The 23,319-nt window shown below is 53.1% G+C and overlaps 5 protein-coding genes across 5 annotated transcripts; 3 read left to right on the forward strand and 2 right to left on the reverse strand.

The window, feature by feature from the left end:
- Window positions 1-1,722: 1,722 nt before the first annotated feature.
- KVR01_005071 (uncharacterized protein) lies at window positions 1,723-3,190 on the forward strand (the record flags this gene model as incomplete). Its single annotated transcript, XM_044783820.1, has 4 exons — window positions 1,723-1,940; window positions 2,002-2,233; window positions 2,334-2,352; window positions 2,461-3,190. The coding sequence occupies exons 2-4, from the start codon at window positions 2,185-2,187 to the stop codon at window positions 3,188-3,190; spliced, it is 798 nt and encodes a 265-aa protein (XP_044645516.1). The 5' UTR covers window positions 1,723-1,940; window positions 2,002-2,184.
- A 1,157-nt stretch (window positions 3,191-4,347) lies between these two features.
- On the reverse strand, window positions 4,348-5,655 carry KVR01_005407 (uncharacterized protein; the record flags this gene model as incomplete). The annotated part of the gene is made up of 3 exons (XM_044784165.1): window positions 4,348-4,901; window positions 5,028-5,471; window positions 5,580-5,655. The coding sequence occupies 3 exons, from the start codon at window positions 5,653-5,655 to the stop codon at window positions 4,348-4,350; spliced, it is 1,074 nt and encodes a 357-aa protein (XP_044645852.1).
- A 1,121-nt stretch (window positions 5,656-6,776) lies between these two features.
- Window positions 6,777-10,493, forward strand: KVR01_005509 (uncharacterized protein). Its single transcript, XM_044784948.1, has 4 exons — window positions 6,777-7,232; window positions 7,337-8,956; window positions 9,258-9,907; window positions 10,051-10,493. The coding sequence occupies exons 1-4, from the start codon at window positions 6,995-6,997 to the stop codon at window positions 10,297-10,299; spliced, it is 2,757 nt and encodes a 918-aa protein (XP_044645954.1). The 5' UTR covers window positions 6,777-6,994; the 3' UTR covers window positions 10,300-10,493.
- Window positions 10,494-14,024: 3,531 nt separating this feature from the next.
- KVR01_005700 (uncharacterized protein) lies at window positions 14,025-18,540 on the forward strand. The gene has a single exon (XM_044790049.1). The coding sequence runs from the start codon at window positions 15,194-15,196 to the stop codon at window positions 18,092-18,094; it is 2,901 nt and encodes a 966-aa protein (XP_044646145.1). The 5' UTR covers window positions 14,025-15,193; the 3' UTR covers window positions 18,095-18,540.
- Window positions 18,541-19,592: 1,052 nt separating this feature from the next.
- Window positions 19,593-22,874, reverse strand: KVR01_005299 (uncharacterized protein; the record flags this gene model as incomplete). Its single annotated transcript, XM_044791883.1, has 1 exon — window positions 19,593-22,874. Exon 1 carries the CDS (start codon window positions 22,416-22,418, stop codon window positions 19,593-19,595), a length of 2,826 nt encoding a protein of 941 aa, XP_044645744.1. The 5' UTR covers window positions 22,419-22,874.
- Between the last annotated feature and the right edge of the window lie 445 nt (window positions 22,875-23,319).

Here is a 23,319-nt window from a genome sequence, read left to right on the forward strand (position 1 = left end):
ATATATAGCCTAAAAGGCCTAAAAGGTAAAGGTAAAGGGTTCTAAAAGGTAAAAGTAAAGGGTTCTAAAAGGTAAAGGTAAAAGGTCCTAGAAGGGGTACTAAAAGGTATACTAAAAGGCATACTAAAAGGGGCTTATACTTAAAGTATTGAAATTAGAGAAGGAAATTATACTATAAAGTCTTTTAGTGCTGACTTAAAAGGTACTTATAAATATAAGGGAGTTACTTAGAAAAATTAATATTAGATAAGTAGTTAGCAGGAACTAGATGAATAGATATAATTACTAAGTAAGTGGATATTAACTTACTTTAAAGTTTAAAAATAAATATTTTATATTATATTTAATAATTTATAACATTAATTTATATAATTATAAAATTAATTTAAATATTTATTTTATATATAATAATTATTTTAATTAAATATAATATATAATTAAAATACTTTTAATATAAATTATATATATTTTTAATTTTATTATTAAATTAAAAGTAAAAATTATAATTTTAAAAGAATAAAATATAATATATTTTTAATACTTTTAATTTATTAAAAATAAAATTTAATAAATATTTATTATATAATTTTAATTTATATTATATAAAAGTATATAGATAAAAATAAAGTAATAATTTAATTATATAATTAATATTAAAAACTTTATTAATTAAAACTTTAAATTAATTATATTTAAAATTTAAATTTAATTAATAAAGATTATTTATAAACTTTATATATATATTATTTTAAATAAAGTTATAATTATATTTTAAATAAAAAATTTATATTATATTATATAATTATAAATTATTTATATTCTTTTAATTTTATTATTAAATTAAAATAAATAATTAAAGTTTAAAAATAAAATATAATATATTTTAAAATTTAATTTAATTAAAGTTATTATAAATTATAAATTAATTTAATATTAATAAATATTATATAATTTAAACTTTTAAATATAAATTAATTAAAATAATTAAAATTAAAATTATTTTTATAATAAAAGTTTTAACTTTATTTAAATAAATATTTATGAAATAAATTATTTAAAAGTAATTATTAAATTTATTATATTTTAATTTATTAAATTAAAATATAACTCTTAAATAAAATAAATATACTTTATTATTAAATATATTATTTAAATTTATAATTTTAATAATTTATAAATAAAAGAATAATTATTAATAATTTAATTAATTAATTAAAAATTAATTAAAAATTATAATTATAAAGTTTTAATTTTATATTAAAAGAAATATTAAATAATTATAAAATATAATATAAATTAAAGATTTATATTTTATATATTAATATAATTAAATAATTAAAGTTTATATTAATTTATATATAAATTAATTAAATATTATAATTTTTTATATAATATAAAAAGTATAAATTATTAATAAAAAACTTTAAAATATTTATATATTATAATTTATTATTAAAAATAAATATTATTAAGTTTTAATATTAATTATTATATATTATATTTTTATATAAGTTAAAGTATAACTATATAAGGAGTTTAAAAGTAGGAATAGAAGGTTTAAACTAGCCTAACTAGTAGATTATATTAATATATTAGGGGAGAGAAAGTCCCTATACTAGTCGCTAAGAATTAGCCTCCTTAAAAACACCCCCCTAACCCAATTGCTCCTTCCCGGCACCACAAGTTCCCGAAAGAGTCGCGCGAGCGCCCGGGCAGCTAGCTACCAAGCCGCCGATGCCGGCTGCATGATTACCAGATAGACGACGCAAGTTCAGGCACAACTGGAACGCCGAACCGTTTTCAGTTTATGTTCCACAGGAAAGATGACCATCAAAATGGCCGCTGCATCAGACAACGTCGTCAACCCTCTCCATCCGTCTCTGGTCGACAAGATCGATCCTGACTTTGCGAGAATCTACAACCTGTTCCAGGGTACCTAAGTAGCCTCGATATCCCATGAATACCAGACGCCAGGGTTACAAGCCAGCTAACCATTGACAGCACCAAGACTGCGCGCCGACCAGGTACCGTATGAGGAATACAACAAGGACCGAGCAAAATACACTTTCCCAGTCCACGAGGTCGAGGGCCCGTGCCCCGACGTCGGTAGTAACACGGTACACCAGGTCTCGGTGACGGAACCACCTGGCGAGATCTCCGTACAAGTTATCAGGCCGACAGACGATGCAGTTGCCAAAGGTGGCCTGGGCAGAAACGGAAGACTTCCTGTGTAGTGAGTATCTTTTTTCTTTTCCTGTCACAGATCCCCACCTTTTATGTTTCAGAGTGCAACTTGAATGTCGGTAGCAAGACTAACGTAAAAAAAAGTGTAGATTTCCATGGTGGCGGCTTGTAAGAATCACTTTTCACCTGTCACAGATCGCTGTCCTCCATGTTTTGGAACGTTCTGGAATGCAACACTTTAGGATCCGTAGGAGGACTAACATCTATCACAATTAGTGTTATAGGCAGCCTTCTCACGGATGAAGTCTTCTGCAAGAATGTTGCTCAACAGGTCGGATGTGTTGCAGTAAACGTCGAATACAGAATGTCCCCCGAGTATCCGCATCCCACTCCTGTGCTGGACAGTTTTGATGCGCTCAGGTGGGTGATCGAGAACGGCGACACGCTCGGCATTGATACCTCTCGCCTGGCCATTGGGGGCTACTCTGCAGGAGGATGCATCGCGGCTGCGTTGGCTCTCTTGGCCAGAGACAATGTGGATCTCCCGTCACTGAAACTCCAGCTACTCGTTGTCCCGGTCCTAGACGCGAGGTTCGTGCCAGAGGATGGCCCATGTGACCCCGACACTGTCCCGTATGAGAGCTACGTGAGCCTGGAGCATGCCCCATGCTTGCCTCTCCATCGCCTGCGGTGGTTCTATAACCTCTGGCTAGGACGGGGGGAACAGAGGGTCGAAAAGGCCAACGACTTCCGGGCATCACCGATGGTGGCGGCTGACTTGTCACGCCTGGCCCCCGCCAGTATACATTCTGCCGAGATTGATCCGCTGGTGGAGGAGGGCCGCCTATTCCACAACAAACTTCTGGCTGCAGGAACCCCTAGCGACCTAAAGGTATACAAGGGCGTCGGACATCCTTTTGGTCATTGGGCTGGTGAGCTACCTGCAGCTAGAGAGTTTTGCAATAATGCCTACTCTGCACTACGGAGTGCTTTCACAGCTCTTTAAAATATATTATTTTTACTTTTGCTGTTTCTAATATAATCCACCTTGCCAGACTGATTATTCATCAACTTGGGCGCCGTGGCAGAGTGGTCTAATGCGATAGACTAGAATTACTGAAGAAGTTCTGGTTATCTATTCTCTTCGGAGGCGCATGTTCGAATCATGCCGGCGTCGCATCTTTTTGATTAATCCACTAATATCTTACTTTTTAGTGGGGGACCCGCTGTAGCTAATAGTATAGTGCGAGTTGTGTTCTATTGTGGTGTGGGGTGTTGAGATGTGGGGTAGAAGCTATTAAGACTATTGAGAATGCTTAGGCCCTTAGAAGATAATAACACCGTGTGGTATAGTTTAACAATCGATGTTTTTCCAGTCTGATTTTTAAACCTAAGTTAAAATTGTATTTTAAGTGCGGAGAGTAGATTAAACAGGAGGTGGACCGGATATAGAGTGGCTGACTTATCTATTACTACTTACTAAAAGTATATTCCCTAGCTGAACTATTTTTGTAGTAGCATGGTGGAGTGACACGCAGATATAGTTTGACATCACTAGCTCACTGCTCGCTTTCCATACTTACCCTAAAGCCCTCCACGTTCCAATAAATCCAATAAGTCTTCATGATCAATATTTTCCTGCAGGCGGGCTGAGAGCTGCTTGTGACTCGTTTGAACTGCATGCGAGGATTTCGATTCATTCCCCTGGCCGCCTTTGGGCTGAGCTTCCAAATCACCAAGCTTTTGTAGCCACTCCTCAGTCGACTGGTTATATAGCCGAGACTTCGATCGTTGCTCCTGGGGAGTTTGTGTGACAAACGTTTTCGCTATCTTTTCCTCTTCGGTACAACATTGATTCGACGGCATCTTTCTTTGGGCCAGATCAGAGAAAGCAAAAGCGGTGTGGGCGCCGAAACCAGAACCTTCTAAAGTTGGCAAAGTTCTTGCTCGAACAAAATGTGACCTGAAGAGTTGGGATTCAGAAGAAGATGCGATATAATTAATTGAGGTACTAGTCAGGACAGACTGCAAGCATGATTTAAATATCAGGCACCCCATCAGTAAGAACATTAAAACTCGCTTGTCACAATCGATTGTGGCAACAATGCCGATACACAAAGAAGCTGATTGTACCTCCCACCCTCAGACAATGCTCTTTGTCACTCACTCCAATGCTTCCTCGAGGTCTTTCAAAAATGCCCAGCGGCCGTTTCCAGCCCAATTCTTTGATATGAAATCATTGGCGTACTCGGGAAAGAAGGTGGCCCAAGGAAGTAGACTCTTATCATGAGCCAATACTACCAGGATGTTGCTATGAGCATCGGCTTCCTGCAGCTTGCCTATGGATTCTTGTGCCTCATCGGCATCGAAAGCAACACCATCCTTGGCAATATCAAAAAAAGGGCTCTTATCACCGTTCCGGAGGAGATGCTCGAAGAGAGCGCCTGGGCACGGGGTGGCTGAGCGAATGTCCAGTGGGTGTGGTAAGATTCTGTCAGGAAGTGGCAGGTAGATAGACGGTCTGAATTGGCCCGCTTGATGAGCAGTGTCTGCTCCCATGAGGATGTAGTGCTGGTTGCTGGTCACTCTGGCCAGAGAGCAAATATGACCTATAGTATGGCCAGGCGCGTTGAGAATATAATATGATCCGTCGCCAAAGTAATCGAACGCTTCAAAACGGCCGATCCTATTTCCCGGCTTGAATTGGATCTCCCGGACTGTGCACATGTCAGCCATCACGTATTAAACCCTCAACACCAACATCTACAGGACTACGGGTCTTTCACAACTAGTCTAATCAGAAGACCTGTGTTCGTAGATTTCCCAGAAGCGACGGCACTTACGCTCTCTGCCAGAGTAGTCAGACTCTAGAATTACAGAGTCCTGATTTGCTGGATAGCCGGGCGTGAGTGCGTCTTTAAACCCGGGGCCGACAATCAAGGCCGTGTGCGCATCAAAGGTCGACGGGTCTCCGGTGTGGTCAAAGTGCCAGTGAGACCAGATAATTCCCTCAATACTTGAACCGGACACCCCGTGTTCTTCTAGTTGCTCCCGCACACCTTTCTTCGCGTCTATCTTGGCTGGGCGAATTTGCTCGATCATGCCAAGGGTGACTGGTGAAAGGTTTTCCCAGTCCTTTCGTACGCCCAAATCGAAAAGCAATTTGCGGCCGGAAGGGTGCTCGATCAGGAAGCTATAGGAAGGGACCGAGAGCTGATCGAAACCCTTGATATGGGGTCCGAAGAAGAGCTTTGTTGGGAGTGAGATCCAAGAGGTGGTGTTGATGACTGCAAACAGATGCGTCAGTGGTTGTGGTACAAAGCCGACGGAGAAGCCAAAGACGGTTCATCGGACTGGCTATCTGCAAGATATCACAGCCACAGGAGAAGACGCACTGCGGACACCAACGATAGCTGATGAAGGCTTGAGATGCAGGTCTGGTGCTGGCTCCGCCATCTTGTCGGCCGACATGATTGGATTTATACAGAGTCCCAAGGGCGAAAGCACACAACCCTCACTCAAGTGCTGCCGGGGCATTCACTCTTTCTTATAAGGTTGACTCAGCCCAGTGGGTATTGTAGCACACCTGACCGCTATCTTGATGACATGCAGTCGGCTTACCGTTTTATATCCACACAATGACTAATCGTGCCACACTGCTCCTGTTGACTGGTTTTTTCTTGGGCTTCTAGGACACTGTGGATAAGCACAAACTTCAGTCAAGAGGATTGGACACTAATTGCTGAGGTGGTTCTGTAGCTAAGGGCAACGTACGATGCAATGGCCGTCTGCGGCCGCTGGTGGTCTCACCCGTCACTTTGGAAAACAATTAGTTTACTAGCTCGACTTGACAGGTAATCTGATCTCCTCTAGTCATACTAGGTCACTATAAGCCTAGCCACTACATCACTATTCCCGGTGTAATTATTCCTCCCACTATATAAAGGCGCTATATATATCTTTAAATACATATAGAATAGAAGTAAAATTATAACTATATAAAGAATTATTATAAAGATAAAACTTTAATTTTTAAAAATAAAATAAATAATAAATTTTATAAAAATATATAAAAAACTATTTAATATAATTAAATATTTTTAAAGATTTATTATTATATATAAATATTATAAACATTTTTAAATATATATAAAATAGAAGTAAAATAATATATTAAGTTTTATTTTATATATATAACTAGATTAGAAATAAACCTACTAAGTAATAACTAGTTAGCTCTAGTATGAGGTCTAAGTTAGTTTGGGAAAGTTAAAATAAAGCTGACCGTGAGAGTGTGTCTGTCTGTATTAGAATTCAAACAGTTGGGCAGCGCCAAGCCCGGCGGGAGTCCGGCGGGGAGCAGGCGGGAGCAGGCGGGAGCGCTCGAGGCAGGCTGTGGTGTCTGCTGACGGGGTTGAGAGCAGATCAATATCGACACTGGCTGATAGACGCATATATGGATCGATCGGATCGGGTGCAGTGCAGTTGAATTTTGTGAGATGTGACGCCGTCGGGACCCGGCTGGCTCGAGCCAAAAAGAGAGGTGGATGCGGGGGCGACCCTCTTCGAAGGGTTGAGAACCAGGGGCCATGCTTGTCTGCATCTGTCCAAGGCAGAGTGCGAAGTCATGTGCCCGTCAGCGAAAGCGTTCCCATCCCGGCCGAAGTGTCTGCTTGGGCTAGATCCGACCCGACGTGCGTCGGGGCTCGTGCCGCCTCGCCCTGCCTCTTTCGAGACCTGAGCCACCTCCCAACCGCTGGCTGGAGAGAGAGAGACACCCACTGCACACACACTCTCTCTCTCTCTGCACATGCTGCACACACACCCACGCGCGCACACACACCTACATGCACATGCACATGCACATGGCCTTGTGGCACACCCAGGAACCATGAGCCGGCGACAAAACTCCAGCTGCGACCAGTGTAGGAAGGGTAAAAGAGCCTGTGACGCCGTCTGGCTACGCGACCAGCGGGCGCTCGATGCGCCCAACACGGCTACAAAGCCCCCGCAGGCCCCGGGCAACCCAGCCATATCGAGTCATGGAGGTATTCTTTGACCCAGCAGCGACACTCGCCGCCCGACAACGGCCACAGCAACACATCCACACATCCATCCGTCTCAATCTCAGACCCAACTAACACCACTCCAGGCACAGATGACCAGGCTGACCTGCTGGGCCCGTGTACAAACTGCGTCAGGACAAACAAGCACTGCACCTTCGAGTGGGTCCACAGCCAGCAGATCAACCGAAAGGAGAAGCAGCAGCAGCAGCAGCAACAACAGCAACAACAACAACAGCAACACCCACACCACCACCAGCAGCAGCAGCTTGCCTCGGATGTGTCGACCACGACGCCCTCGGCAAACAAGCCGCCAGGGCCAGGGCCAGGGCCCGCCGCCGCCCCCGCCGCTGCCCCGTCGGCCATCCCCTTGCGCCCTCTCCATCCCTCACCCCAGGTATTGACATTCGATGCATCTTACGCCCCCCGCCCAGACAACAGCACTCTTGCCCAGGACCAGCTTGGCCTTGAGGGCTGCCCGTACCCAGTCCCCGCCACCGACAGGTTTCAGCCCGCTGCAGTCTTCCGGGACGCCTCGCTAACCCCTTCGTTTCTGCCTCTGGACGTGAGGGACAATGGCCAGCATATACAGCCTCATTTCATGCCCGACAACAGCCACCTCACCGATTACGGCCTCGGTTCGTTCTCCGCCGCCCCGCCGCCCCAGCCTGATGCCTTGCACACTGCTCCCGAGGCTCTCGGTTCCTTCGGTCCAGACGTCTGGTCCAGCCCAGCCTCCATGGCCGTCAGCAGTCCCACCTCTTCCGATGACCTCCATCATGTCCGCAAGAGGCGCAGGACGAGCACAGGCCGCGCAGTCATCCACCTGCCCACCTCCACCCCCCCGTGGGATTTGATGTCGGGCAGCCGCCTGTCTTCGACTACCAACAGCTTCATGATCGGGGAGACCATGATGAAGATCTACCACGACGTCATGGAGGGCGCCTTGTCCTGTTGGCTGGTGGAGCATACCTGCCCCTACAAGTCCCTGCCCTCAACCCCCAGCTCTACCAGCAGTGACAGTCACCAGTTTGCCCCTTTCCAGAACATGCCACCCGACTGGGGCCCGGACTGGTCTAACCGCGTATATCGACGCGTCATGAGGCTCGACCGCATGGCAAGCTTGCTTGGGATAAAGAAACTGAGCCCGGCCGAGGAGAGGAAGGTGTCGCACGCGCTGAACTCGGCCGTCATGGCTTTTACCGCGCAGTGGGCACAGTCGAGTGAGAGGAGCAGAGCAAGATGGTCTGCCGGCGACAGCCTGGACCTGTCGCACATGTTCCGCCCGCCCGAGCCCGACCTGGAGGAAGAATTCGACCGCACCTTGCAAAAGTCATTTTGGAACCAGGCCCGCAGGGCCCTCGATGATTGCAGCGACATCGACTCCTTCAGGGTGGTCTTCGCCGAGATCATATTCGGCCTGACGCAGAAGTACACCGACAATCTTGCACAACGACCAGATCATGCTGGTTCCGCCCGAGATTTTGACGCCTCGGAAGCTGTCGAGGAAATCCTGCGCGAGGACAGTCAACAAATCTGGCTGGAACGAGCGACGAGGCGACTGCATGTCTTACGACGTCGTGTCGAGCTGCACGACAGGAACATCCAAGCCAAGGACGACAAGAGCCACAGACGCTGCGATGACGAGTCCAAAAGGACGATTGATCTTCTCTTCTGGCTGGCAGTCATGTTCGATACAATCAGCGCCGGTAACCAATTTCTCTTTATCTCACTCCCCGCCCTCGCTCGTCGCCTCCTGTGGAACAGCTGGATTGAGACCACCTTGTACATAACATGCTTTTATTTTGTGCTTTGCCCTGCCCACAGACACCATCCCATGCCGTTGCCATGGGACTGGGAAAACACAATTTGGCGATGGTCTGTTTCGAAATATCCGGGCTGTGAGGAAGAACTACCAGTCCCACTTGGTTGCGAATTTGGTCTACAGAGAGAGAGAGAGAGAAAAGAAAAGTGGGGAAAGAAAGAAACATGCTGACCACTCATGAATAGCCATGACAGAAAGGCCCCTGACGGTTTCAGACGAAGACAGTGGCAGCGTGGCCTTTGCACATTCCTCTGCCTCTGTCTCGGCAAGTGCGGCAAAGCAATGGAACCTTATACTGAGCAAGGACCAGCAAACAAAGGTCGCTGGGCTGCGTCTCCCGCTAGCGGACGATGTTATTGCCCAGGAGCTAATAGACGCTGCGCCTGTCAAGGTGCTTCTCTATCGAAAAGTCACCCGCCTTCAGTCCTTAATTGCCCGCGATGTGGAAGACGAGACGATACAAGACGCCATAGAGGACTCGTTGATGGTTTGCCGGCACTGGGGCCGTTTATACCATCCGCTATTTGCCGACTGCATTCACAACCACCTGTCCCTCTCCGCTCGTATCCAGAGCTGGTACGTGTGCCTGCTCGGGCACTGGTTGCTTGCCACTCTCTTGTTGGCGGATCTGGTCGAATGCGTGGACCAGCAAGCCTCGCGCTCCGAGTTTGCATCTTGGGCTCGGGCCAAGACGAGAGAAGCTCGCCACATACGGTCAGAAAGCGTCCGCATGATCTCTGACCTTGCGAAAGCCTCCACACCCCGCCACGACGACTACGGGGAATTGGTCAACTTCCACCATGCAGTGAGCGAGGGTGCCTTATTGACTGAGCCTGTGAGTACAATCTCGATGCCTCCATGACACAAAAGTGCGGCAGCTGCGTCGGACCATCAGGGTCAGATTGGCCCACAGCCGCTTTTGACAGGCTGGGATGGCTATCGAGATGTTGGAATGCTTACTGACTCGGCCCCTGGTAGTGGACCATGATCTTAATCAGGACTTTCTCCCGGGCAGCAGTCATCCTCCTCGAAGGCATGGGACTGTCTGGAGTTGACGGTACCATCTTGCCGGAGACCTCTGTTGATGAACTCAGGGATAATTCAGACCGCTGTCAAGATTGTGTGAGGGCTTTGTGGTACCTGGGACGAAAGTCTGACATGGCGAGAGAAGTTGCAAACGTCCTTGGGCTCTCCCTTCATCGCACCAGAATGAGGGTCCATGTTTGAGACTTCATCTCCCATGAAACCTGTGCAGGACTACACCCAAAATTTGGGCAGTAGTCATAAGAGTCCATCCAGGGCAAAGGTATTGTGAGCCTACGTGCGTGAGGTTGCCCGAGGTGATGTTTCTTCGCTTAGGTACTACAGCCAAACTAGTAAGCGTTCCTGATACTTGTATAGTATTGACCCGTATATGATACCAGATACCAATCTGTCCTCTTCTAACAAGTTGTCTGCCCAACTGCAATTTTGGAACCGCCCACGCTAGTCTCCCTCCCACTTTGGCACGATGGAAGAAGAATGAGACAAGTCTGTACTCACTGTTGTCGTGGTATCGGATGGCGACGGGTGCACTGCTGCCGGCACATTCATTGAATAAAGGTCCGCGTCTATCCTGATTTGCAACCCGTCGACTTAAACCCACATCTGCGGACTCGGAGACCCTAGGTAGAGAAAAACCCCGTGTGTGCCACGAGCATTCGTGATTGTTCATTAATAGGTGATTTCTCAGTCCGAATTCATTCAGAGGCGCACGCCGCAATGTCCATTCATAGGTCGTTTAGAGACACATTCACATCTTCTAACACCACATGAAGGCACCATATATGTATGTCCTCAGACATATACGGAATAGACCTATCGTATTATAACTATTGTTATCGGCATTGTGTTCTTTCCAAGCGCTGGGTCTTGAGTGCTTACCACCGTATAAAGGCGCCATGTATGTCCTCGGATGTATACGGAATAGAAGCGAAACCACACATATACAGAATAGAAGCGAAACCACATACGGAATAGAAGTGAAACCACATACGGAATAGAAGTGAAACTACTTATTATATAATAAAATATTTTATAAAGTTAAAGCAATTTTTTAATATATATATAATAAAGTATTAAAAAATGAAAAAAATGAAAAAAAAAGAAAAAAAAATTAATTTTAATTATTCAAATAGGAGATAGGTCTGTATTAGTAGGGATGTGTGTGGACTAGTGTGCTGACTTATAGTATAGGAGTGAAACTAGGTATAAGTGTAATATTGACCTATACGAACTTTTGAATGCTAGGTGAAACGCGTGCGCCTATGAATAGAATGACTTACTTGTCAGCCCTTGAGAGGCATGTGTGGCATTCAATCATCTTCTCACGGCGGTAGGTGTATATAAGATCCTGAGTCTTGGACGGGAGGTTCCCCTCAACAGAGGACCTTAGCCGCACAGGAGCATGGAAACAGGTTCGGCATAAAGCGCGAGCCGACGAAAAAGCCTGTCGGGGTCGGGACGGCAAGGACCGGGCGGGACTAGAACACGGACGACGATCTGGATCTGGCCCATCCGAACCTTGGTTAGTTGCTTGGTTCGGGGCCGAAGACAAGCAGGCAGCGGGGACCCAGCCGGAATTTGCCCCCCCCTGGCGCAGACGGACGGTCTCATACAGGCCGGATGACAGCCTGAGATCAAAGCACAGCAAGGTAAAAGCTGTCGCGGTTCTTGACCACACATTCCTGACTGGTAAGACTTCTTGATAAACAAATGAGCAGATGGATGCCAAGGTGCCAAGCAGAGCGCAGGGTCTGAAACTCGGCTGGCGGAGAAGAAATCCCTTGATGCTGAAATACACACGGCCAGTATGGACTGTACTGTAATGCTGTAATCTCTAACACAGCGTGTGACCCTTGAATTACGCCGCCGGTGGCTGGCGGAATCTCCCTCAGAGCTGTCAAGAGGCGGGCGGAGGTGCCCTGGGTGCCTGGTGCCTGGCTTCTCGACTGGCTCTCGAGCCTCAGGTCCCCGGTCCAGTTGCTACCCCTAACGTCGCACTGCTGCAATGGTAGCAATGCCACCAGTGGCGGCGGAAGGATAGAACCCGGTACGCGGACCAAGGCTCGCCCACCACGGTGCATGCTGGTTTGTTGTGGAGTGGCTTTTGGACAAGCGTCAAGTGGTGCTGGATTGTGCCGTGGTTGTGCTGTGCTGAGCTGGCGGGCTGGCTTGCCTGGCTGGGTGGGTGGATAGCACGGCTGCACGGGCACAGAAGGCAGGGCCGTTGGCTGCCAGGCTGCCAGGCTGCCTGCGACGATGTGAAATGAAGGGGGTTGCACTGTGCGTGGCCGAGCGGAGTGAGACTGGCAGGCAAGGCATGTATGTTGTTGTCATGCTGAGGCGACGGCGTCACGACGTGTCGAGCAAGCAGCAAGTTCTGCCGCTTCGGTAGTAGTCGACGCAGTAATGGACAGTACGCGTGTACTTGGCTGCCCTGTGACAAGCTGACCAAGCACCAAGTGAAGTGAACGTGAGGTTGCACACGCACGGCTCCTGAGTCCTGACCTGCTTGCCTGCGTGCCTCGGCAGATGGGACAAGAGCCAGGGAAGCAGGAAGGCAGGCGGGGTGTGGCCGAGTCAAGATGGCCAAGGCGAGGATTTGCGGTGTGCCGAGAAGTCGGCACACGCCGTCTTTCGCGGCCGCAGGGCAGGGCAGGGTCGAGAGCCCGGCAGCCCGGGAGCTTCTGCGTGTTGGCGGCTCGATTGGGTTTTTCCCTGGCACGTACTAGTGTAAGGTATGTTGTATGTAGCCTGTGATGGAATGGCATGGAATGGCACGGGGTTCCGCCAGCCGCCCTGCCGCCGGCGCCAAACGTGCAAACGTGAGCAGACGCTTCAGATAGATGGTCCAAAGGGCACTCTGACTCTGGTACTGCGGGGGAGGCAGGCGTTCTGGCGGAGGCGGGGGTCATGTTTCATGTCTGCGAGTGCCTTTCTTTGGTTCCGTCCTGCTCGACTACTGCAGTAGCGTCGCAGCGTCCCGGACTTGTCAGCCCATTGTCATTGTCATTGTCGCCAAAACACTCGGCACCGTGGCATACACGATGCGGCTCTGCACGTGTTTGGCCAACAGCAGGCTGATGGATGAGTCGCGTGTGGGGGGGGGCCAGGACTGAGTGGCTGATGGGGTGCCGATGCCAGCAGTACCGAGGCAGGACGGACTGACGGAGAGGCCACCGTCTGTGCCACCGTCTGTGCCGCCGTAATAATCCACGTTTTGCGTGCCTGCCTATTGTGTCGCAATGCTCCTGGGCCACAAGAATTCATGTTGCGCCAATGTCACTTTCCTGTTCCTCGTGCAGTGCTGTGCAACTTTGCTCTTCGGCACCTGCAGCCCAGGCACGTCTGGCGGGCGCCCTTGCCCCTGGTGAGGCAATAGTAGGTCATATACTCAAGTAGTGTACTTCTGGTACTCCGCACATGTACATGCTGGAATCGACGGAGGAGCCAACAGGACTGCAGGGGTCAGCTAGCTGCAGGTGCATCTCTCGCATCTCCACAACCCTGCCTTGCCACTGCCCAGCAGCAATCACCACTTCTGTGTAGAATGGGCATCTGGCATCTGGTATCTGGCATCTGGCACCTGGCACCTGGCACTTGGAGCTTGGCACTTGGCACCCTCCTCCTAGGCCCCTCACGAGACGAGAGGACGACGAGACGAAGTCAGGGTACGACACGACACGACACGACACGGCACGGCACGACAAGAGAGTGAGTGTTTGTTTGGTGTTGGGATGCATCTCCTTGCCCTCCTGCCTGCCTCCCTGTCTCCCTGCCTCCCTGCCTGCCTCTCTGCCTGCCTGCCTGCCGTGTTCAATCAAGATTCTGACTATTTCTGTTCTTGTCCGAAAGAGGCCAGGTCGTAATTTGCACCCTGGATTATTCCCCGGGTCTTGCCACTTTTGCGTCTCCTCCCGCTCACAGCCCTCGCATCCCTCCTATCCCTCGTGAGCGTAATTTAACACCACGCCGGCAGTGGATCTCCACCACACGCTACCGCTATGTGCATGGTTGTTACATTCTGCGGTATCCACCACGCCGCCTGGGTGACACGCTACCCTGGGCAGCCAGGGCAGCCAGGGCAGCCCGCACCCGTTTGCAGGCCCTGGTGGAGGCTTGATTGAGCGAGGCACGAGGTGATTGCCGTCGCTTCTCAGTCTCGACCAGTTCTGCCTTCAGCACAAACCCCCGCGCGACCTGTCATAACCAAATCTTATGCGAACCGTCACAACTGACGTGCCTGGTCCGCTCATTTTGATTTTCTCGCCCTTCCAGCCTGCTAGCCTGCCAGCCTGCCAGCCTGCCAGCAGGGCCGGGGAGACATGTCGCCCGCGACCACACGAGCATTGCCTGCTTGCTTCTGCTCCAACTAACGGCAACAAAATCCCTGCACCCGCTCCCTTCCCTACCGATACCCAGAGTCAAACTCTTAGATTAATTGGCAAGCAATCTTTTGCGGAATACTACTCTGGCACCTGTGCCCTCGCCGCCCCGTTCCCTCTTGTCCGTGTCAGCTTTGCTCCCCGACTGCCATCGCCATCGCCATCGCCATCGCCATCAGCACTCACTATCCATCCATCGCAAATCTCCCGCCCGCCCGCCTGGGTCGCCCGGGCCACAATTGAACCCTCGCCGTCGCCGCCACTGCTGCTGGCGATCGCACCCCACGTGCCACTCGCCAGTCCAGGGCCTGGACCCACCTCCACGCATGCCTTAATGACAGCGGTATCCTCACCCTTAATATACCTACCCATCTATTCCCAGCTTCCTCGACCCTCCTCCCGTCCTGACCCCTTCTCTTGTTCTGTTCTGCCCTCTTCTTGGGTCTCGGCCCCATCTTTCTTGAGTCTCGGGGAAGTTGTGTGTGTGTGTCCTGGGCTCGCAGTCCTCAGATGGATCCGGGGCAGGAACTCTGCTCTTTTCTGTCGGACCTTGCCACAAACCGCCCTTCCCCCGTCGGTGCCACAGCCGTGGGCGCACCGAGACATCACGCCAGGTACGAGAGCAGCACTCGGAGGGACCCTTGGGAGGCAGGCTGGGACGGGGCGACCGGGCTTCCCGGCAGCCGTCATTCACAATGGGCGGTACCACCAAGTTCAAGTTCCCAATTCCGCATCGGCGGCCAAAGGAGAAGACGCACGAGGTGCAGAGCATATCCGCACCCATGACCAACAAGGCCAGCAAGCTTCTCGGGGCCGCCGAGATCAACATCGACACGGCCTCGCCCATATCCAGCACCAGCGACCAGTCCAGGCTCTGGGAGACACACTCTGCCGTCTCGGGCGTCAGCGGCATCAGTGTGACCATCTCGGAGACCACGGCCTCGGGCAGCATCTCGAGATCCCGCTCACCACTGAGCACCGTCAAGGAGAGCCCAACGGCTGCCCCCGCCAGGACCAACGCGAGGCTGACTTGGGAGCAAGAGTCAGACATAATACCAAGGGGCCTGGGGGTTGGCGACAGCAACGCTGCCCGCAGCCACAACCCAGACACCACCACCGATGCTTCGAGTCTGAGGCGCCGCCGGTCAAGCTCCACCATCATCTCCTACTACGACAAGACGAAGCTACCCCTGTCGATATCTCAGCAGACGGCCAACTCGGCAATAGCCAAGGGTCTGCCGGACAAGGCGTGGGAGCTCCTGGACATGGACTCTCCCCGGCCCGCGCCCGCGCCCCCGAAACCTGAGCGGAAAAAGCCAAACAGGTTGGATCTAACACATCTCTTGCCCAACGCAGGGGCATCGTCCAGGAAGGCTTTCACGAGACTGACTCAGAGGGGTAGCAGCATGGTACTGGGGCCCGACCTGATGACACGATCGCCATCCTTCATGTCCTCGTCCTCTCCGGTCTCGTCCCCATCCGAATGCGAACCAAAGCCCGAAAAGGGCTTGCGCAGGAAGCTTACCAAGGAGAGCCTACGCAGCCTGAGAGGCCCAAGGCCGGAGCGCGCCAGTGTATCAGGCCCCGAAATCAAGAACGCAAATCTGCGCAAGCGGGCAACCGACACGGGCACCCTGTATAATCTGTACCAGCACTACGAAGACACTTCATTCCGCGACACGCCGGGTGGCGATATCGGACAGCCGTCTTCGGGGCAGAGTGCCAGCGCTGCCGAGCCAGCACCACCTTCTGCCTCGCGGCCCACTGTTCGACAGAGTGTATCCATAGCGCCACCACCCCTCAACAACAAGCCCCGGCACCACGTCTCACCATCCTTGTCTGCCGTCACACGCCAGGCGTACAGTGTGTTGCCTCAGGACCATACCCATACCGCAATGTCGGATCCACCGGTCGCCGCAACGAATGCGGGTTTGGCCTCACTTCCAGCTGAATATGCCGCCAGTGTGTCTAGCAGACACACCCGGACGTCCAAGGCTTCCAAGAGGACGGACCAGAGCTTCACGGATTTCGATCCTAATACCACTAGTGTGCTGTCTCTTTCGTCTGACTCGGAGGACGACGACGCGGAACCACCGAGGACAGCCCTTTCCATACCCAGCGTCACCTCTCTTGATAGCGTCTCTAGTCCCCTTGACGGTCGGAGGCCGTCAAGTACCTCTTCGCAAGAGCCCGTGCGGAAGCACCCCAAGAGCAAGTTTCGTCCCAGCATGAATGCCCAGGGGCAATTCCTCGCCATTCCCGAAAACATGATCAGCACTACCACGACCCCGCCACCTATCAATCCACGTACCAGCTCGCTCGTGAGCTCATTCGTGAGCGCAACAAGCCCCGGCAGTCCACAGCCGGGAGCTGCGCCTTCCAGCTCCACCACAGCTTCTTTGGTTCGATCGCCATCTCGACTGTCCCAGGTATCCACTTCGACATCTGAGTCCATAGCGAGCCAGATCTCGCGACCCCATCCTTCTTCAGCTCACCTGGCTGGTCCAAGACAAGCCCCCGAGGTACATCATATTGCCATGCTGCAATCCCGCGCCGTTCCGACAGGAATCGGTGGTCACCACGGTGTGGTTGCTGCCAAGGAAATTAAGCACAGCAGTCCCCGGACCCGCATGTCGCCTCGAGTGGGCCAGCCCACTCCACCAATGAGCCCGTCGGGCATGGAGCACGCGTCTCAGAACCATCACGGCGCGGCCCCGGAGCACGGTGGACCAATCTTGACCCTCAGCAGTACAGGCAGCTCCGAAGACGAACGGTTCATGGCTGTCACGCGGCAAGAGGAGCTACTTCTCGCCGCTCTGAGGGCAAAACGGGCACGCATGCGTGAGAGCCACCAGATTGCCGAACAGATAGATGCTGAGCTGGACAACGGGCAAGATGGTAGGAAGGCCTTGAAGAAGGAATCGCTTTCCAGCATCAAGACAGTCAAGGCACAAGCTCTACAGCCACCACCGGCCAGCCTCCACGCGTCTGGCACCGCCAGTGGCCGGAGCGACCAACAAAGTGACGCGACGACAATGCTGTTCCCGAAGCCACCTTCTACGAAACCGAGCTCAAAACGCCCCCACAACTCAGGCGCCAAGGCTGGCAAGCACGAGCAGGTCTTGCTTTATCTCAGCGGCACAACGAGTGAGGCACACGGGTTGGAAGAGTCCAACCCCGAGCTGCGCGATTTCCTCGCAGAAAACATCGAGCGGTTCCATCCTCCTGAAAGCTCCTCGACAGCCACTGCGAGCACGTCGAAGCCCTCACACAGCTGCGCCTCGTCGGCTGCAGCTGTGGCCGGCTCTCGAATGCACCCGAGGGCCGCTCGCCAGTCGCGAACAGACCACGGATCGACCAAGAACCACTTCAGGCATGCATCTGAGTATGCGCACAACAAGACAGGTCAAGACCCACGTGACGCTCCTCACCACAATATCACGCCCGTCCCGGAGAGGCCTGAGTCGCCCTCCAGCCACTACGAGGAGGATTCCCAAATCGAACAGCAACCTGAAGAGCCACGGTCTCGGGCAAGAAAGAAGGCCGCAAGGATCAGTGCCGTAGGAATGCTTCCGGAATGGGGCGATGACGGCTGAGTCTCTTGACCAGAGCTCCCTGCAGCAGCAACAACACCCCTCGCTGTCTTTTCATTTCATCATCCTGTCAATATCTAATTTTATTCAGCATAGCGGAGCAATGTGTTCGAAGAGGCTTTCATTGAAGATTATGCGAGTGGGGTTCCACAGGAAGACATTATGAGCACAGGCGTTTTATTGTATATGAGGGCATATATGTAAACATGTATCACTATGTTTTCAGGCGACGACGTCATGCGGGCGAGTTCAGAAGGCAGATGTTGCTTATGATCTCCTTCTTTGTTTTGGATGGGCCCGGATCAAACGGCGTACTCATGCGACAAGGCGGTTTTGTTGGCGCGAACTCATGATCGTGCCGTGCACATGCATGTGCGCTGGCAAGTCACGAAGGTCAAGCCAACACCTATTACTTACCATAAGATTTAATGCGACTACCACTAATGCACTCAAAACAAGGTCTATGTGACTGCCCATCTAGTCACGGTTTTCTTGCCGTGTGTATCGGCAAAAGACCGGAGCCCGGTGTGCAATCTGCATGACAGGCGTGAATGGACCGTTCGGGAAATCCGGGTGACAGATGATGGGGAGGGGGTCGACAATGGACGCCAGTCTTGCCCAGGTGGTGCCGATGTGGAGTCGTGGGCCTGGCAGTGGGGCCATCACGATCTGCTCCGACGCTGTTGGAAACACATGACGAACACACTCGTGCAGTCAAGTCACTCATACGAAGGGCCATTGAAGCAAACGACCAATGCCACTCCACCGGGCAGACTGAGGGCCTGCAAGTGAGTCGACCGCAGGCAGAGCCCGTTGACCGCAAATAGCATGCATTTTTCAATCAGAGTCACGGGATCAACAATTCAAAGCACTTGAGGACGCGACATGTGAACCGCACATGCGCGGCATGAAAATTTGCAATATACAAGCCTCTGCCAGCGACTCTAGCTGAGGCTGACTGGAGGGCCTTAACAAAAAAACTGACTAGGCACTAGGTGTTTGACATTGAATCGTACAGTACGTTTGTGGTATATTATTACTCACCGCGACAAAGAGAAATCGGACACCTGGTCCTCCCGGTGTCTAAGCGACCATCATCACCCGACGACGGCCCCCTGTGTCGTCGTTCTCGTCATGAAACCGATAACAGATGCGCCCCCCTCACTCAGCTGCTCTCAGTTGCTCTGGCTCGTCTTCTGGCTCTCGTATCGTGTCCATTGACGTCCTGGACATTGACGTTGAATCGCCATTCTCGCCCAGTATTACACCCCACGACAACGATGAGAACACACTCAACCTGGTGAGAAAGAGCCCGAGGTCAGCATGGGAGCCGGTTGCAAGGCGACGCCAGATCGCATCAGTTGGTGTGGTTCAGCAGGGCGGGCGTGAGAGTGGGGGTTTTTCGGGAACAAGGGGCTGGTGTGCGTGATGTTTGAGGGCGGAGGGCGGAGGGCGGAGGGCGGATTGGATCTGGAGCCAACATACAATGGCGTGACATCACCTACCGCCGTCCACCGCCGTTGATGATAGTCACGGCCTCATCCCAGCCATGGCTCTGCACAATGTCCATGACGGTCCGTCCGTTCTCGTCGCGCTGGTCCAGGTCGATGCCGTTGCCCTTCTCCACCAGGATCTTGAGCACGTGGGCGTCGCCATTCTCAACCGCCTGCAGCACGGCGTTCCACCCGCGGTACATGAGGTTGATGTCGGCGCCCCGGGCCAGCAGCAGCTCCAGGATCTCGGTGTCGTTGTTGCGCATGCGACGGATGGACTTGATGATGGGCAGGTGCTCGCCAGGGGCGTTGACGTCGGCGCCGGCCTCGTCGATGAGGTAGTGCACGATGGGTTTGTGGCCCTCGCGGATGGCGCTGGTCAGGGGCGAGAAGACACCGCCGTTCTTGGCCTCGACCGAGAACCCCGCCGACAGCAGCAGCTTGATGCTCTCGAGCTGGTTGGCGCACACGGCCATCTCCACCACGCCCTTGAACATCTTGGGGTTGGACACGGCCGGGAGCAGCTTCTTGAGGATGTTGGGCCGCTTCACGGCCATGCAGAGGGGCCAGTCCTGGCCGCGGATGCCCGGGTCGGCGCCGCGGGCGAGGAGCAGGTCGACCATGTCGGCGCGGTCCTCGCGGATGGCGGTGGTCAGCGGCGTGTAGCCCTCGGGCGACTTGGTGTTGACGTTGACGCCAAAGTCGAGCAGGTACACGAGGGCGTCCTTGTTGTTGTGCTGGACGGCCTTCTCGATGATGCCCTTGGGCTCGGTCGGGTCGCCGCCGGCCTCGATGACCTGCGGCAGGAAGTGGCTCCGGTGGTGGGTCACGCACTTGAAGCACGGGTACTCGCTCGCGGGCAGGTTCGGGTCCGCGCCGCTGGCGAGCAGCAGGGTGACTATGTCGCCGCGGTTGTCGCGGATGGCCGAGCACAGCGGGGTGTAGACGCCGTCCTTCTTGGCGTTGGGGTCGACGCCGGCGCTGAGGAGGGTCCGCACGGACTCGATGTTGTTGATGCTGGTGGCCAGCTCCATGATGCCGGGCGCCTTGCGGAAGTCGGCGCCGCGCGACAGCAGCAGCTTGAGGAACTGGGGCTGGTAGGCGCTGGGCCAGAGGAGGTGCTTGGGGCCAGGCAGGTCGGCACTCGCGCCGCGGTCCAGCAGCAGGATGGCGAGGTCGAGGCGCTGGACGCTGACGCACTGGTACAGCGGGCTGGTGCCCTCGCCGTTCTTGCCGTCCGGGTCGCTGCCGTAGTTGAGCATCAGCTCGACGACGCGCTTGGGGGTCTTGCGGTTGATGGCGCGGATCATGACCGTGTTGCCGTTGGCCATGACGCGGTTGGGGTCGCCGCCGTACATGAGGAACAGCTGGACCATCTCCAGCTTGTTGTCGAGCACGGCCATGGCCAGCGGCGAGTCGGCGTCCGGGCCGGCGCTGAGGTTGGGGTCGGCGCCGTACTTGATGAGCATCTTTGCGCCGTCGAGGTAGCCCAGCTCGGTGGCGGTGAAGAGGGGCGAGAAGCCGTTCTTGTCGATGCTGTTGGGGTCCGCGCCGAAGAGGAGCAGGAGGCGGACGGACTCCGGGTCCCGGTTCATGATGGCCTCGCGGAGGAGGTTGATCTCGGAGAGGGTGTCGGGGGCCACGCCGCGGTCGAGGAGCTGCTCGATGACGCCGTGGTTCTTCTTCTGCACCGCCTGGGCCAGGGCCGCCTTGTACTGCGGGACGTTGCTGCCCGTGCTGTACCGGGGCGTCCAGCGCGGGACGGTGGCCGGGTCTGCCTTGATGCGGGTGACGTGCTGCGGGAGCTTGCCGCCGTCGTTGAGGTCGGCCTCGGACAGGAGGTCCTCGAGCAGGGTCTCGGTCTCGGCCGTGTGGGTGGACGCGGTGTCTGTCTGGGTGGTGCTGTTACCACGGCTGCTGCTTCCCGTCGGGCTGGACAAGTCGGACGGCGGGAGTTCCCTTACCAAGCTCTGGGCCGGCCCCTTGGAGGATCGCAGGCTGCCGGGGCCGTCCCTCACCGACCTGGACGGGGCGCGGTCCGGCATGCCGCCACCGAGGTCCGGCAGGTCCGGGAGGTCCGGGAGGTCCTCGACGGCCGTCGTGCCGGTTATGCGGTTGCCCATGAAGTCGTGGCTCGTTGTCGACTGCCGGTCCATGATGTTCAGCGGTGGCAGCGCGGGGGGGAGGTCGTTGCCCGTGTCGAAGGTCCGGGGCCGGCTTACCTCTGAGGGGGCCGGCTGGGGCGACGACAGCGCCTGCTGCGAGGGCGTGGCCGCCGGCTGGACGGTGTGTGACGAGTTGGCCCGCTTTGTGCCGTTCAGCCTGTCGAGGGCCGCGGCCAGGCCGGTGTACCCGATGCCAATGGTGGAGTCGACGTCCGCATCGCCGAGGGACCACCGGAAGACCAGGGCAGACATCCTCAGCGCCTCCCGCGTCTTCTCGAGGCTCGCGCGCATCTTGTGCACGTCCGAGTCGGCAAACATCATCTTGAAGCCCTTGGACAGGCGTGCGAAGCCGTGCTTCTTGTCGTTGTCGAGGAACCTGGTCACCAGCTGGTTCAGCACGATAAAGTCGTCGTTGGCCTGGCGGAAGCGCTTTTCGAGCTCCACGGTCATGTCGGCCGGGAGGCTCGAGTGCTTGTTGGTGTTGAGCCCGGTCTCGATGGCCCAGAGGATCCGGCAGACCTCGAGGAACTCGCTGGCAAGCTCCCTGAAGCCCTGCACGTGGTGCTTGACCGTGCTGAGGTACTCGAGCATCCGGATGGCGATGGTGTTGCCGAGCACCGTGGCCTTGTCGCACAGCTCCAGGGCCGTCTCCTTCTTCCGGGGAGCCATGGCTGCTGGTCTGCTGGGCAGGAAAGCTCCCGCGGGCGAGTCTCGTCGCGGGCGTGCCGATGAGTCAGGGCCGGGTGGACAACAGGATCATGTACCGCGACCGGAGCAACAAAAGCTGGTGTGGGCTCCTGGGCTTGTGGGCTTGTGGGCTTGTGGGCTTGCGGTATAGATGTGACGGAGACAACGGCAGGCGGGCCACTGTCCGGTTGCAAGTTTGATATAATTACACGCACGTAGGCACGCACGATTATGGTAAATGGCCGGCGGGACGACGACAATGAGAAGGAATGGGGTATAAGCGAGGAAAAACAGACAAAGAAAGGGGAGATCAGGCCGAGGGAAGGAGAGGTCGCGTGCTGGCGGACGGGCTCGGGGGAGAGGGCTGGTTGGATATTTATCAAGCAACAGGACGGACTCCGTACTTGGGCAACTGTCGTCGCTCTCAAATCCTAAATGGCGGCGGGATTGCCTCCACCAACAGCACAAGTGCGCTCTGTCCGTCTTGTCAGGCAACCCCTGTATATGCCCCTCTCTTTGAGGCGACTGCAGGTAGATCCCTGGCAGTCAGGTCTGGCATCTCCCCTGCCGCGCACGAACAGTGGAGACGGGGCTTTCCTGATATGACCCTGGGCCAGTGGGCACAGGAGGCTTCTGCTGTTGATTTCCTGCGCCCGGCCCGATTGAACTTGCCTACTTGGCTTCGTGCCTCTTGATGGCTTCTCCGGCACACCACCACTGGCCGGGCTGCCTGAGCCGTGGGCCTCGAGTCCCTGCCGAGGTCTGCGCCTCGCCGTCTACACAGCTGTCGGTTTGTACAGTCAGTACACCCGAAACGTGTATGCTACTACTACTGGACGAGACGGAGCCCGGGGTTTGCTCGGAGGGGCCTTGAAGGCGAGAA

This window comes from Diaporthe batatas (genome assembly GCF_019321695.1).
Source record: "Diaporthe batatas strain CRI 302-4 chromosome Unknown Contig00005, whole genome shotgun sequence".
Taxonomy (NCBI): Eukaryota; Fungi; Ascomycota; class Sordariomycetes; order Diaporthales; family Diaporthaceae; genus Diaporthe; species Diaporthe batatas.